The sequence below is a fragment of the Nymphaea colorata genome, chromosome 11, assembly GCF_008831285.2.
Source record: "Nymphaea colorata isolate Beijing-Zhang1983 chromosome 11, ASM883128v2, whole genome shotgun sequence".
NCBI lineage: Eukaryota > Viridiplantae > Streptophyta > Magnoliopsida > Nymphaeales > Nymphaeaceae > Nymphaea > Nymphaea colorata.
Window position 1 is genome coordinate 19,424,271 of NC_045148.1, and position 16,150 is coordinate 19,440,420.

General features: G+C 39.1%; 1 protein-coding gene across 3 annotated transcripts; it reads left to right on the forward strand.

Annotated features, from left to right (window-relative positions):
• The first annotated feature begins 1,420 nt into the window (after positions 1-1,420).
• LOC116263975 (gibberellin 2-beta-dioxygenase 8-like) lies at positions 1,421-8,989 on the forward strand. Of its 3 annotated transcripts, none has more exons than XM_031643827.1 (6): positions 1,421-1,518; positions 3,125-3,233; positions 4,616-4,711; positions 5,041-5,477; positions 8,043-8,364; positions 8,495-8,989. In XM_031643827.1, exons 3-6 carry the CDS (start codon positions 4,646-4,648, stop codon positions 8,723-8,725), a joined length of 1,056 nt encoding a protein of 351 aa, XP_031499687.1. In that variant the 5' UTR covers positions 1,421-1,518; positions 3,125-3,233; positions 4,616-4,645; the 3' UTR covers positions 8,726-8,989. The 3 variants fall into 3 exon arrangements, with proteins under 3 accessions (XP_031499687.1, XP_031499688.1, XP_031499689.1); XM_031643828.1 differs by having other exon boundaries at positions 1,427-1,518; positions 3,173-3,233; XM_031643829.1 differs by lacking the exon at positions 3,125-3,233 and having other exon boundaries at positions 1,453-1,518.
• The last annotated feature ends 7,161 nt before the right edge of the window (positions 8,990-16,150 follow it).

Here is a 16,150-nt window from a genome sequence, read left to right on the forward strand (position 1 = left end):
ATAAGTGCCGACATGAAACTCGAGATGCAATATCTTTCTGTTAAAATCCAAGTTTGATCCGACCTGTGGTATAGTTGGTTACTATGATCAGTTTGCAGTAAGTATTGGAGGAATTCTTTCACAAGTATATATATATATATATATGCTTCGTCGGCTGACAATAATGCTTTGCCGACTTGGCTTTTGCGTTCAAGCGGGCAGTCCTTTATGTGAGTACTACACATAGAGATTGCAATAAAAGATTAATAGTAGATGATGCATATAATGGTAGTGACAACTGACATCGATCTGTAACAAGCTCAATAAATTTTTACAAGAGTTGAAATTAACTTGCTCTCTCTTTCCTATCCTCCTTTCCAATAAACCAACAGAAGTTCACGGTCCCACCTATGTTCAACCAGTTTTGAGTTAGGAAGCGCCATAGGAATGAAGAAGAAACTACATAAAAACACGTGTAGATGCGCGTTAACAGAGGCGGATCTAAGGATTGATTGGTAACTCTCTAAAACGAAAACAACTGAAGTACTGGTCAGGTAAACAGACTGAGCTTGAATGTATGAAGTTCAGTTTGTTGCTGGAATAAGCTTAACTTGATTGCTGCTGAATCAATGAAGGAAAGCGATAATATGCAAACTGGGTGCAATAATGCAATCACGTTTACCCTTTTTGTGTAATCACTTTTTAAATCTTTTTCAAAATTTTATCATAAGAATGTAACTGCATGGCTCCTAGTTTATGGCTTGCAAGGTTCCAAAGGTTTTCAATCCTTCGAATCTTTAGTCCTTACAGATCTTATCTGGATTTCAAACTAAGCTGGTCTAAAATTTACATGGTCTTTTTTAATTTTTGCAGAAAAGAGATGAGATATGGAGCTCCACACAGTAATTTCACGGTTTCATCATCAATTCCTTGAATTGCAACCTCCACTTCTGATCATGAACTTATGAACTGGGTGGAAGCAAGTCGGCGCAGTCACACAAGGGATTCCACAGGCTTCCCTTTTTTGAAAAGATGGAAATTTTTAGTAAGAATGTTACTGTATTTGTTTTTGTTTTTGTTTTTGTTTTTGTTTTTTTGTTTTTTTTGTTTTTCCTTTTTCTCAAACATGGAACATCCATGCACCCTCGGAGCACGTGTATTGGATGTGTGGTATTCGGTTGTCCAACACGCCAGTGTTGCCCTCTGGCCATGATTAAATGGAAAAATAACTTTATTTGTTTTGTTATCTCTTTCTGAGTACATTTATGTCATTTCAGCAGCTTGAACATGCAGAGGGCCAGACATTGACGGTCGGTTGGATATTGAAAATCACCCTAATGATCCCGCCTGCCTTTCGCTTCATGTGGCATGGGCTCAAAGTTGGCCACTTGCATATATATATATATACTCTGTCTCTCTATTTTGCTCACCCTATAAATATCGGCCAACATCACTTCCTTGGTGTGGCTCTCTCTCTTCCTCTCATACACTGATTTCCCGGTGCCTAGTTTCTTTACTACTGTTCCGTTCTGATTTCAGGTGCTTTCTCCAGCTTCTTGCCTTGTTTTTATACGTTGCTTGCGTTCTCAAAATTTTGGATTACAAACTTGTTTTTTTGTTGTAACATATTTTTGATTGCACAAGCACCATCATCCAGAGTTTGTGTACGAGAGAGAGAAAGAGATGTAAATTGATCATAGAAGATTTGCGTGAGATACTTGTAATGTTATTTATTTATCTATTCGAGCAGGCACACGGAATTCTGTTCATGTCTTAGATTAATGCTACGGGAAGAGTACAAAACACATCGCTTAATTTACTGATAGGCAGAGGTTAGACGGATGCAGTGGCAGCAATTCATGCTTCTGGCGGCCTCCCTGTCTAAACCTCTGCGAGGCCGATTCACTTGCTAAGTTGGTGTCTTCTCAGAGGGCAGGGTCATGGTGGGGAAGAAAACGACCCTAACGATCAGTGGTTCCTCCGTGACTGTCAACGGAGGCAAGCCCCTTCCTCCCACCTCCTCCTCTCAGCCACCTCTCTCTCTCTCTCTAAAATCCTTGACATCTCTTGAAATGATTTTGATTTCCTTGCGAGAGATTTAAGCATGGCAAGCTATTGCGCACTACAGAATAATTTCCTCATTATGAAATTTTCTCTTCCTAATGAGACTTTCCTCTTTCTTGTGTTCATTCGTTTCATGCTTGATTCGTTTTATGTTACCTATTTTCTGTCACCTTGTCATTTGTGCTTTATTAGTTGCTTTCCGCAATACAGTGACTGTAAAGCGCAAGTAATGAACGCTTAAGTGAAGGAATTTATGCATGAATTGGTGGTCTGATGTAACATTTGCATCTCTCTCTCTCTCTCTCTCTCTCTCTCTCTCACACACACACACACACACAACATTTGCATCTCTCCTTCTTTCACCAAGTTCTTTTACTTAGTTACTTAAATTTCTTTTTCATTTGAAGAGGCTTCTAAACATCCGAGTGGAAGAAAAGAAGGAATTATTTAACTGCATTTGCCTCTATGAATTAGTCTTAACTGCCAAAACTCATATACATATCAACATTAAAACATCCACCTCCAATGGGAATTAGCCTTAGCGGCAGAGGTTTCTAAATTTAGCCACCCTTAGGACTTCCACAATCACTTTCATTCCTATTCGAAGAGAGAGAGAGAGAGAGAGAGAGAGAGAGAGCGACATTCATTTTATTGGGTTCATGAGTAATTGCAGTTAGACATTAGATTACTGATGGTTTTATGTCCTTGATAATCTTGTTAATATGGTGTAATGACATACTGATGATGAATAACCGAATGCTGTGGTGGTATTTCGCATAATTCTCGTGCGCACCTTTTAATCTGCACTGACTCATGAGTCATCATGTATATCTCGCCATGCATGTTGCTAAAGTTCTATTAAAAATTAATAATTCTCCCTTTAGCACAGATTCTGCCGGAATAGTTCTGAAGAGAACGTTCATTTCCTTTTGGCAGTGTGCCAAAAAGAGATCGGGTGCCGATATCTATTGGCTGAGCCACTTGCGTCTTTGAAAAATTTGAGCATTGAGACTCTCCCTCTCTCCCACCTGTCCAACTCTCTCACACACATTGGGTTTTCTTCTCCTTTTCTTTTTCGCAGGCTTTTGAACTTAACCTGTTTATGATTTGGAGGATTGCACTTTTGCAGCTGTTCCTGGCAAACTGGGGCTTCAGCAGATCCCCACCATTCATTACATCCGCAGGACAAGGTTTGTGGACTAATTTTTTCAGAGAATTTAGTGGGTGGGCCGGAGGGTCCTTCCAATAATAAGGCCAGGTCCCACCTGCTATAGTCTCAAATCATTTGAGAAGTGGCAGCAGAACCTTATCGCCCTTTCCATACATGCTTGTCCTTGAAGTCAAAAACGTGCTAGTGGGTTGAGAGGGTAAATCAAACCCAAATTAAAATTCTTTTCATCTCTTGTTAACTAGTTAATGTTTGTTAAAATAATTTTTACAAGATATTTCCCCTCTAACTGCACGGTGAGAGGTCTCTGGTTGACAAAACCCCTGATCCCCTTCTTCCTCACTGACACATTTAGGGCATGTGTGCTCTTGTTCTCAGGATTGTAAATTTTGAGATTTAAACATTGATGTCATGTCAATTTGACAGCGTTTACAAGTTGTTTCAACCAGATGAACAGAGCCAAGCCCCCTATGTCATAGTCAATTTTGGAGCTGCCCAGATGAAGATTTTGAATTTAGCACCCACCCAAGATGCAGTGAAAATGCACTAGGATTGAATATAAATAGGTTACACTTGATATTATTTTCTTGCAGTCTGTCCTTTGGAATTGCTTGTAAGGATATCTGCATTGAAGTGGCTGCAGGAACCAGAGACACTGACACGCTGCAATATGGCCCAACCCCAAGTGGTTGAATCATGAAATCCGGAATTTCTGATCATAGAGTTTTGTTTCTTTATGATTAATGTGAGTGCGTCCAGCCAGTTGCCGACGAATAGCCAGCCGTGTTGGCCAGTGAAGCTTAGTCAAGCTTCGAGACATTTCTTAGGCAACAAAATTGATACAAGTACTGGCTTATTTGCCATTAATCATCCAATAAAAGCTTGTTGGGGTACTGGAGGAGAGTCGGGCCAATCATTAATGGCTGGTAATGACAATTAAGGTTACGATTGGGTCCCAAAATATGACGGCCATCAGAACTGAACATGCGTCCATTTCAGCCATAGGACTCACAGTTTATAAAGTTGGTGATATCTCCAAAGAAGAATGAATCTGGTTCTCCTTTGTTGTGGAACTCCAGCTCTTCAATTTATGGTGCTTGCGATCTCATCATTGGTTGTAGCTATTTTAGCTGGTTTTAACAACTGAAATGAAGGAAAGAGTAGTGCGTGCCTTCATATATGAGAGGGCACACCCAAGTGAGGCTGAAGATTTTTGATGGCGTTTGGGTAGCAATCACCCGTGTACTGTTTCATGATTAACTTTATCATCCGGCGTGGGAGGAACAAAAATATATGATTTTCACTATAAAGTTTATTACCTGCATCAAAGTATTTTCTTAAGAAAGTAATTAATTTTCTTCTCCTGAGATAGACTTACTAGATTTCTCTCTCCGTTTCTCATAGGCGAGTAAACAAGGTTGGTCAGATCAAGCAATGATGGATTCATCAAAGCAGTCGTTGCTGAACAGTCAGAAGGACATGTCAGAACAGGTTTATGAGGTATGATTAATATTGAACCAATAACATTTGAATTTCTTTCCTTCCACTTAAAATTATATATATATATATATATATATAACACGCACGCACAAAACTGTAGAATTAGTGGCATGAATATTTTGGCCATGTCAAATCAACTGTTAAAAGATTAACCAGTACAGCTGACTATTCAGCCCAGCTAGCTAGAAAGGTAAACATTTTTGCTGCCAAAGGGACTAATTCAATTGACCATAATATATTACTTACAACTTTCATCCTTAAATACACGGTTTATTGGTCATTGCTTTGGGTCCTTTGTTTCTGAACTTGGCTTGATTTGCTCTATTCAGAAGAACCAGGAATCGGACCCTCCTTTGCATAAGACGTACAGGACTCTCTTTGAGAAACAACAAATGGAGAACCATGACGTCATCGTCGAAGAGCACGAGCTGCCATTGATAGACCTTCATATACTGAAAGCGGGCAGACAAGAACGCGAAAAGTGCATAAGAAACATGGCAAAGGCTTCATCGGAGTGGGGTTTCTTTCAGGTTGTGAATCATGGCATCTCCACTGATCTTTTAAAGAGGATGAGTAATGAACAGGCCAAAGTTTTTCGGCAACCATTCGAAAAGAAGGCCAAGGAGAAGCTTCTGGATTTCTCTTTAGAAACATATCGGTGGGGTGCACCATCTGCCACCAATCTGCAGCAACTATCATGGTCGGAAGCCTTCCATATTCCTCTGGCCAAATGTTCAGACTCTAGCTATTCAGATAACACTCTAAGGTACGCTTCACACTTCGTTGTACCTTGGCTTGTGTTTCTTGGAAAGAAATTTTCAGGGCTGCGCAAAGAGCTCATGGCTTGGCTCACGTTCATCTAAGGAAGTTTAAACTCGTTAGGCTAAACAATCTGCATTATATGAAATCCATTGCTGAAGCAAACAAGAGAATTCATAACTGCCGATACATTACGTTATAAAAACCATGGTCCGCAGTTGGGATAGGTGGTGTCATACAGATCCATCATTTTTGTGATCAGTGGTAGCCTTAGAAGGCCGACCCCTGATGTTCCGCGGGGCCGTCCCAGCGGCAACAGGGAGTGGTGGCCACTTCAAGGGCATATTTTTTTTGCAGAGGGGAGGTCGCCGCGGTGCCAGCCGTTTTGGGTGGCTGGCAAAGCCAAGCGGCGGATTGCCAGCTATTCTGGGTGGCTGGCGGGGCATCGCCGGTGCTGCGGAGGGGAGCCGACCGGCCTCTCCCCGCCATCTCCTCCGTTTTTTTTCTTTTTTTTTTTTCTTTTAACGTCAGATTATATATATATATATATAAGACAATTTAATTATATTGAATACCAGCTTCTGTCGAATAGCTAAAATTTAAAAACTTATAAAACAGTCACCATATCAGTATTAACTAAAGCCAATTCACGATCACTTATGGTGTTTCTATTGACAATTAATGATTAGACAAATTCTTAAATGTTAGCTATTCGTTAACTAACGTCCATAGGCATTATAATATATATGGAAAGATCTAGTGGAGGAGCGGCGGACATGTGTCTAATGCACATGCGAGGGGACCCACTTACGGAGAATTGTCAAGGCACTGGCCGTCCAATTCAAATGCATCCAAATGACATTGTTTGAGCGTCAATTATGCAACTCAGAAAGCTAGAGGTTGAAGATCAAACCCACAAATAGCAGCCCATGTGTCAAAACAGTATAAGTACTTTTCAGGTTTTGGAGAGGCAAGGGTTGCAGAAAAGAGTCGTATTCAGAATCATATGGAAATTTGGATTTCTGCCCCTTAAGTGGGCCAGCTTTGACGCAGTATTTTTTTTCCTGAGGAAAATTTCTGCTCTCCCTAAGTCGGCAACACGTACAATATTCTCTAATTGATTAAACAGAATGTGTGTCGGCTGCTAGTTGGCCGATTTCTGGCAACAATGACTCCACCCAAAAAGCTAATGAGGTTCAAGCTCATGTTTAGCATCTTTCACTCCAAGACCCAACCATGCACAACTTCTGTGGGGAGGGGGAGGAGCTTCGATGGATTTTACCGCCTGGAAGTCACAAGCTAGCGATTGTTTGATCGGTTGTCTTTTACTACCATGGTCGGCAAGTGTACGGGAAAAATTCACAGTGGCAGTTTAACGTACCTAAAGAACATATATGCTTGCCTTTTTTTCTCTTTCCCTTTAATATTCCATTTTTGTTATTTTCTTTGCTTCTTAAGTTGGCATTGTCTATTTCATCAGCGTTCGATTTTTTATGTTGGGCAGCAATAATACGACTGCTTAAAGGAAACCAAACACGCTGGTGCTCAGGCTTGGCTTGTTTACTTCAAAAGGAAATCAGATCTGGCTCAGCTTTTGGCTCATATAGATCAGTAATTAAGCCGAGCTTGGGCATGCTTAGTTCATGCTGAGCAACCCGTATAGCGAGGGCCATGATTAAACCAAATTGCTTGTGTATAAAAGATAGACACACACACACACAGAGTTGTGTGTGTTTGGTGGGGGGTGGCGCGGGGGAGAAGGAGAGTTAGGGGGTTGGAGAGAACGAGAGACAGAGAGAGTGAGAGTTTATTGGTTTATGTGGATTCACATGCATCATATCTTCAGAGCTAAACACGAGCCAGACAACCCTTGCTATGTTAACTGGATTGTGAACCGTGTATCAAGTACTTTCCTTCTCCTATAAACTCACGTCTTTGATGCAGCCAGCCTGCAGACAGATCGGCTCATATATATCATATCAGCTAACTTGTCAGGACCCCACCCAAGTGGAGACACCAAGACATGGATGTAGATCACTTGCTCCATATGCCACTCAAACATAAGCTATCGATCTTTTTCATTAATACTGCATTAGGAAATCTTGCAGGTCTAAAGAGTTAGTTATTAGTTTCTCAATCCTTTGCTACGGCTGGTAACTGGATATTTAGGCTGGTCCTTTCTCTCTCAATGATGAGAAAGGTGACTGAGCTAGTAAAGCTTCCTTCACTACAAATTTTAAAGTTAACCCATTTAACCATGTGCATATGGCCTCTAAACCATGTTGTTCGCTAGTGCACTTTGGCACATGTGTGGCCTGCTATCGTTGCCAAAAAAGTGATCTTACCTCAACCCCAGTGGACATGATTCAAACATTTATGAGCATAGTTCGGTCAACTCATTGATTCATAGGAGATTGTTGCTCAACTTATGCTTCTTTTGTCCTTTTCTCTTCTTCTTCGCTATGGTACTCACCATTGTTCAATTGTTGCTCAACTTATGCTTCTTTGTCCTTCTCTTCTTCTTCGCTATGGTACTCACCTTTGTTCATGGATGGTTGCTGTTCATTTTCAGAAGAACCATTAATGAGTATGCGGCAGCAGTGTCGGACCTAGCACAGCAATTGGCTCAACTGTTGACAGAGAATTTGGGATTCAGAACAAGTTATTTTGCACAGAATTGTGGTCCAAGTTCATGCTACCTGCGACTCAATAGATACCCTCCATGTCCAGTGTCTTCTGAGGTCTGCGGGCTGATATCTCACACTGACAGTGACTTCCTCACAATCTTGCACCAAGACCAAGTTGGGGGTCTGCAATTGAAGAAAGATGGAAAGTGGATCACTGTTAAGCCCAATCAGAAAGCCCTGATAGTTAACATTGGCGACCTTTTTCAGGTACTTTATATTAGTTCTCATATTTTGACATTAGCAGAAGAAAAAACATTTGAGCATGTCAAAATGATTATCATCACCATCATCAATTACCTTCATGGTCATCATGATAAACAGTTTGTTGTATGTTCAGGCCTGGAGCAACGATGCTTATAAAAGCGTGGAGCATAGAGTAATGACTAACAGAAAAGTGGAGAGGTTCTCTGTGGCTTTCTTCCTTTGTCCCTCATATGATACTATCATAGAAACCTGTAGAAGACCAGCTATATATAGGAAGTTTACCTTTGAGGAGTTCAGACAGCAAGTGCAAGAAGATGTTAGAAGCATGGGTCACAAAATTGGCCTTCCCAGATTTCTTGTTTGATATTTCTTGCACTCCATCGTGGTACTTAGTACCAAGACTCAAGGCAAAAGTTACTAAGGACTCTTCATTTAGAGTTCATATTGAGCTTGAGAAACATAACTTGCTTACCAAATGAGGGGACTTAGTGTTTACATTGCCACGAAAGTTGTTGCATAAGTAATGCAAATGGCCCAAACTTGTGAAATATGTTTCAGAAATAGTGTATGTTACAAAGAGGAGAAAAGAAAAGATGTTAGTGTACCGTTATCTGGATGTCATGTATTTAGTACTGTTTACTGTATAATAACTTTTCTTTTGCTTAAATTGTGTTTGACATTCAGGTGAGGTTGAAAGGTGCTATTGCACGTCTTGAGCATCCATGTGCAGACATATAAAATCAGAAGGCGCTTGAAATATTCAAGATGCCAAGCTACATGCTTTTATGAGAATTGAGATGATGATGAGTTTGAAATTTCATTTTCAACATTCCATTTATTGTTCTAAGCTTTGATGAACCTGCACAACACAACAAATTAACATAGCAGTACCTGTAACTTCCTCTGCTAATCTCTTTGAACCATGACCTTGCGTTACAAAAATTAATTAATCCACCTCATTGTTCACCAGCAATAGGCCCTCAAAACTTTTGGTCACTACATTCAATTACTTCTACTTTTCAAATTTATTCACATGCATGTTTGGCGTCACATATTCTAAGCATTAACAGGATAATGCAAGGGAAAAATTTTACAGGAATCCTTAAATCAGATCATTATATGTGCTATAGTGATCGCTTTTACATTGCCACTGCTAACTTGGAATCTGTATCTAAATCAGCTCCACATCGTTTTAGTTACAACTACAGATCCTGTATCAACAGATACAGGGAAGCCAATGCACCCTAATGTTGATAACATTGGACAACTCATGTCAAAAGTATATGCAGCATCCACTTTATATTGCTAACCACCACTTGCACGGGGAATGGTTAGATGAGAAACCAATGGTATGATGATGTTAGAGCATCTTTTCCATCTAAATTTCGGGCCCTCAAACACCCATTTGCATGCATGGAAGAGGAACATATCGCCTGCTTAAACATTTCAGGGTCTTTTGAAATAGCAATAGCCATGACCTTTCTAACTGTGATTGGTTTAACAACACCACTAATTGTTTCATCATAGTCACTTCCCTCCTGCTGGCTGTATTCTTTGGCGACTAACCTCGCTTCCTTGCGAGCAACAGATCCATCAGGATTTCATTTAAGTTTAAAAACCCAATTGTGTCCCACGACATTGGTAGAATTCGTGAGAGAAGTGAGGGACCTTGTCTTATTCTTGGTAAATGCTACCGTTTCATCTTTCATAGCTCTAACCCACTTGGAATTGAAGAACACATCATGATGATCTTGAGGCTATACTTCATCAATCTGCAAGTCCAATTGACCACTGTGAATCAAATCTTTCGAGGGGCATCCTTTTGCTTCAAACCAGTGGTTACTTAACCACAGTCTATTGGGCGTGGCCCGTGATGCTTGGAGGCTCCTATTGTGGGTAGCTTTACATCGGATTCCTTCTCTCTTCCCAAGCTTCCACATCATCGCCGGCGACTTCACCTGCTTGCTGTTGTTTTCGGACTCTTAGAGTCTTAGGACTTAAAAGGGTCGGCGCCTATGGAAGTGTTGGATCCTTAACGGCATGAAGAGCTATTTGACTCGTGTAATGATGGTATTTTCAGAGGCAGACGGCTGAATGTTACAGGTATTGGAACTGGACACTCTGTTTGATGCTCCAAATAAGTTAAAATGATTGGTCAATTTTATTTTACCGGCCGATTCAATTTGGACACAACTACAAACCGTAGGCGATATTTTCGAAAATATCGCAAGATTAACAAAAAAACTGTAGAAAATGAAAAAGGGAAAAATATCTCGATATTTAAAAAACGTTAAAAATATTCTTGAATTTAAAAAGATTTTTTAGTCATTTTTCATTTATTTTTATTTCATTTTCTGTTTTTGTTTTTTTTCAACTTTTGTTTCATTGTTTCATTTTTTCTTGTTCTAGATATTTAACTTGACATTCTAAATGCGATACAATATTTATTAGTTTATAATTTATTGAATTTTTACCTAACATTTTCATTTTTTAAAAAACTCTGAGATTTTTCCTTTTTTTTTTCCAAAAAACAACTTTGCCAAAGAATATTCGAGAAGAATAAAAAGTCGAAAACTGTATCTGTGGCTATTTTTCAAATCAATTATTTGCAACCCTAACCAAGGCTATAGGACAAACGAATGCTTTCACGTGGTTTTTTTTAGTTATTAAAGAACAGTAGTTTGCCGACATAGCATATAACTCTCCCTCAGAGAAATAGGGAAAAAAGAGTGCCGACATGAAAAGTACTCAGGTTGCAATTTTCTGTTATATAAATCCAAATCTTCCAGTCTATTTGGCTATAGTTAGTTAATTGCGACCCTCATAAAATCTAAGAATTGGAGGGATTCCTTCACATGCTTTGTTTGTTGATAATAATAATGCTCTGCCGACTTTGCTTTTGTACTCTGATGCGGTCTTCTACGCATACCACTACACGTACATGCATGCACCTACTAACAAAAGTTCTCCATGTGTTTACAGATACAGACAGATACTAATGGTGGCCACTTCTGCCGACTAAGAAACTATATACTTTTGTTAAGGATGCTCCTGAATCCTTCACGAATAATGATTAACATTAGCTTTTATGAAAGGAAAGGGCAAATAATGAGACCATCAATAATGGTAAATGATGCGTCGCATAAGGGTAGTGACATTTGTTCAAGAACATTAATGAGCTTTTGAAGAAAATTGAAGTTGCCCGCTTTCTACTATCCTTTTTGTTCTAATAAACCCCAAGCTGGTTAGCTGCACAGGAGTGGACTGCATGCATAAAAGGAAAGGCAATGACCCAAATACTCTTATTAAAACAATAAAAAGAAACTTTTTAAGTGGGTAAGAAAAAAATTGTAAAAAATGTCTACTTACTTTGCAGCAAATTTAAAAAATGCTCCCACCCTCTTTTGGTACATATTTGTGTTGAGGAAAGTGACAACTGTATCAAACCATGCCATATCAAGGCCGAAGATAAAGACAACGTTCTAAGGAAATAGAGCTGGCCTCAAAAGTTACCAAAGCACTTTAGTTGAAGAAATTGGCAATTTCCCATTCTGTAATACCAACAATAATGTAAAGAAATATCTTGAGAATCTGCCATGTAACCGATTAAAGATGTATAATGAGAAAGAACCCCGCTCTCATTGACAGCAGAGAGTGTGTGTGTAGTTCCTCCGTGGACGTAGGTGTTCCTCCATCGAACCACGTAAATTTTGTACATTTGTTCTTTTCCTCTTTTTCTAGTTAGCATTCAAGTTTCTCCCTTAAGATAGCAAATACAAATTCAAACATGGCATCAGAGCCTGCACTATGCCGATGCAGTCCTTAACGATTCAGTGGAATGCTTTCTCCTGGCTGGTTTTGGTCAAAATTGATCACAACAATTACCTCCTGTGACAGTCACAAAATTTAGTTGGTGATGTACAGCCAAGGCTTGATCAAATATATTGAAGGCCCGTGTCCAGCCCCAGAAGAGTTTGTTGGTGAGGGAGACACCAAGAAAATTAATCCTGTCTTTTTGGCATGGAAACGTGTGGACCAACCAACATTAAGTTGGATAAAAGCAACCGTCTCAGAAGCTGTTTTGAGCCAAATCATATGCACTCCCACCGCACATGATGCTTGGGTAACCCTTGAGAAAACCTTTGCCTCTCAACCAAACATTAGAATTGTGCATTTGAAACACAATTTACATAATGTTAAGAAGGAAGATAAATCAGTGACTGAATATTTGAATCATGTTAAGTTTTTATTTGATTCGCTTGCTACTATTGGAGAACGTGTCAAAGAAGATGATCTAGTTTCGTGGGTGTGGAGCAGGTCATTCACGTGGAGGAGGAAGACAACGATACTATCACGGGTTTAATAATAGCAAACAAGAAGGCCATTCTCAAGTTGTGTGTCAGTTTTGTGGACGCAGAAATCACATTGCTCCTACCTATTATGACATTTCCAAAGCATTTGCTGCTATGGTCCTTGACAGAAATTCTGTTTGGATTCCGGATACATGCACAACACATCATGTTACTAGTGAAGCTAGAAATATTTCAAACAAGCAAAAGTATGATCAAACAGAGGGACTTGTGGTTGGCAATGGTGAACAAATGATGATTGCGAACACCGGTAAGGCAGTTTTTCATCATGGCTCTTTTAGTTTTAAGTTGAATAATGTGTTACATGTTCCTTCTATTGCGCAAAATTTGACATCAATTGCACATTTTTTCAAGGATAATCATTGTTGGTTCATTTTTAATCATAATGGCTTTTGTGTTTAGGATCGTGTGAAAGGGAGTATACTTTTTGAAGGACCTCTTGAGGAAGGATTATATTGGTGACCCAGACCCACTGCTGCCACTTTTGTGACTCAAAAGGAGAGTAAGCCCTTTAGGACAAAGAATAAGCTATGAAGCTATGACACTATCGTTTCTGACATGTGCATGCAAGGATTGTTGATTTTCTTGAGAAGCATAGACTGATTTCCAACAAAGAGCATCATAACACAATCATGGGCATAGATTGTGTTATTAGTAAATTGCATAAATTGTCATTTAACAAGTCTAACTTTGTTGCCAAAAGTGCTCTTGAGCTGCTCCACGTTGATGTTTGGGGTCCATCTGCCTTGCCATCCACAGGGGGGTTTACATTCTATTTATTAATTGTGGATGAACATTCAAAATTCTCTTGGTTGTTCCCACTTAAAAATAAATATAATGTTTTCACTTGCTTTGCCGGTTTTAAATCAGTGATTGAAAATCAATTGGACTCAAAAGAAAAAAATTCTTCATGTTTATAGAGGAGGAGAATTTTTAAGCGAAGAGTTCTCCAACTTCTTGGTGATGCATGGTATTAAACAGTGGATTTCATGTCCCAACATACTATAGCAAAATGACACTACGGAGAGAAAACACTGTCATGTTACCGGGATTGGCCTTTCATTACTTATGCATGCTTTTTTAACATCAAAGTTTTGGGTTGATGCCTTTGGAACCTCGTATGCTTGATCAATCGGATGCCAAGCTCCAACACCTGAAATAAAAATCCCTTTGAAATTCTTTTTAGAAAGGCTCCCACATATGATCATCTTAAAGTCTTTGGTTGTACGTGTTTTCCTCTTTTTACTCCAACTTAAAACCAAAATCACGAGCTTGTATTTTTGTTGGGTATATAGCTGGTACAATTGCTCACAAAGGGTATGGTTGTTTTGACCCCTATTTTGCATAGATGTTATATCGAGGCATGTTGTTTTTTATGAACATTTTTTATATGCCCATAAAAACATGTCCATTACTCTTGAAGAAATAGAAAACTACTGCATCCAATATTATGTGAGGAAGAAAAAAATTGAAGAGGAAAAAACTAAGATGAGACCTGCTGAAATGCAACTAACTCTTTTACCACCTATGAATTTACCTAGTAAGAACCAAGACAATCAAAATGCCTTAAACCATGTACCTATTGTTACTCCATCTGAGCCTATTCTTGAACTCAGTTCTTCTTCATCTCAGATGGACCCAACCTTATTGAAGACTCAACCGAACAACTCAGTGACCAAATCCAGCCTAGTAGGACACACCACATGACAACCTTGTCTACGGATGGAACCAGGAAACCAAGAATTTTCCTAAGTCAAGTTGTAGAGATTGAGCCCACATCTCATGATGAGGCCATGGGTGATCCTAAATAGAAACAAGCAATGCTAGAAGAAATGACAAATCCAGCCTAGTAGGACACACCACATGACAACCCTGTCTACGGATGGAACCAGGAAACCAAGAATCTTCCTAAGTCAAGTTGTAGAGATTGAGCCCACATCTCATGATGAGGGCATGGGTGATCCTAAATAGAAACAAGCAATGCTAGAAGAAATGACAACTCTTACCTGCCCTTGTTCCCCTAAAGAAAGTTCAAAATACTGTCGGTTGCAAATGAGTTTTCAAGATAAAGAAACATGTCAATGGTTTTTTAGCCAGCGATCGGTGGCAAAAGGATTTAGCCAAAAAGAAGGTATTGATTATGAAAAAACTTTTGCGCTCATAATAAAACCCACTACAGTGTGACTCATTATTTAGTATGGAATGGAAAGTCCAAAATTTAGATGTAAACAATGTGTTCCTTCATGGTCTTCTTAATGAAAAAGTTTACATGTGTCAAACCCCTGGTTTCAAGGACAAGGAAAAACCCTCATTTGTTTGTCGTCTTCATAACACTTTATATAGACTTAAACAAGCACATTGCGCTTGGTTTTAACAATTGAAAGAATATTTGTTGACACTTATATTTCATGAGTCATGGCAGATGCATCTTTGTTTTTTTTGCCAAACATGGAGCTAATAGAATTTTTATTTTGGTGTATTTTGATGATATTTTGATTATAGGGGACTCCTCCATTGAAATTCAGAAAGTTATTGACAGAATCAGCAAATAATTTTCTGTTAAGCACCTTGGCGTCATGCATCATTTTCTTAGTATAGAGGTGGTTCAAGGATCAAACAAAGTGGTGCTCACATTTCATGCTGAATGTCAGAAATCTTATGGCTTTAGCAAATTTTAGATGAGCTTGGCATTTCAAAGAAGAAGAAACCAGTCTTGTGGTTGTGATAAATCGAGAGTCACGTACCTTGCTGTAAACGCTATTTTTCATGCACAGACTAAGCAAATTGAAATCAATTTTCATTTTGTGGGAGAACAAGTTGCAAATGGAAATATTCAGATAAAGTTTATTAGATCCAATTACCAAGTCACAGACATTTTTACCAAGCCTTTAGCTGGTTCAATTTTTTTTTACAATTCAGAAACACTAAATCTTACTGACATCAGCTTGAGGGAGAGTGTTGAGGAAAATGACATCTCTATCAAACCATGCCATAACAAAGTAGAAGATAAAGACAACGTTCAAGGAAAGAGGTTGGCAATAGAGCTGGCCTCAAAAGTTGCCAAAGCACTTCAGTTGAAGAAATTGGCAATTTCCCATTCTGTAATGCCAATGATAATGTAAAGAAATATCTCGAGAATATGTCATTTAATCGTTTAAGGACATGTGATGAGAAAGAACACCACTCTCAGTGACAATAGAGAGAGTGTGTCTAGTTCCTCCGTGGACGTAGGTGTTCCTCCACCAAACTACAAAATTCTGTACATTTATTATTCTCTCTTTCTCGCTAGCATTCAAGTTTCTTTCTTAAGATGACAAATACAAATTCAAACAATTTGTTGCCTGCCCACCTGTGGGCACACAACTCAATCTGCAATAAACCAACACACAATTGGCTCCCATGGCAGACCAAGAAACTTT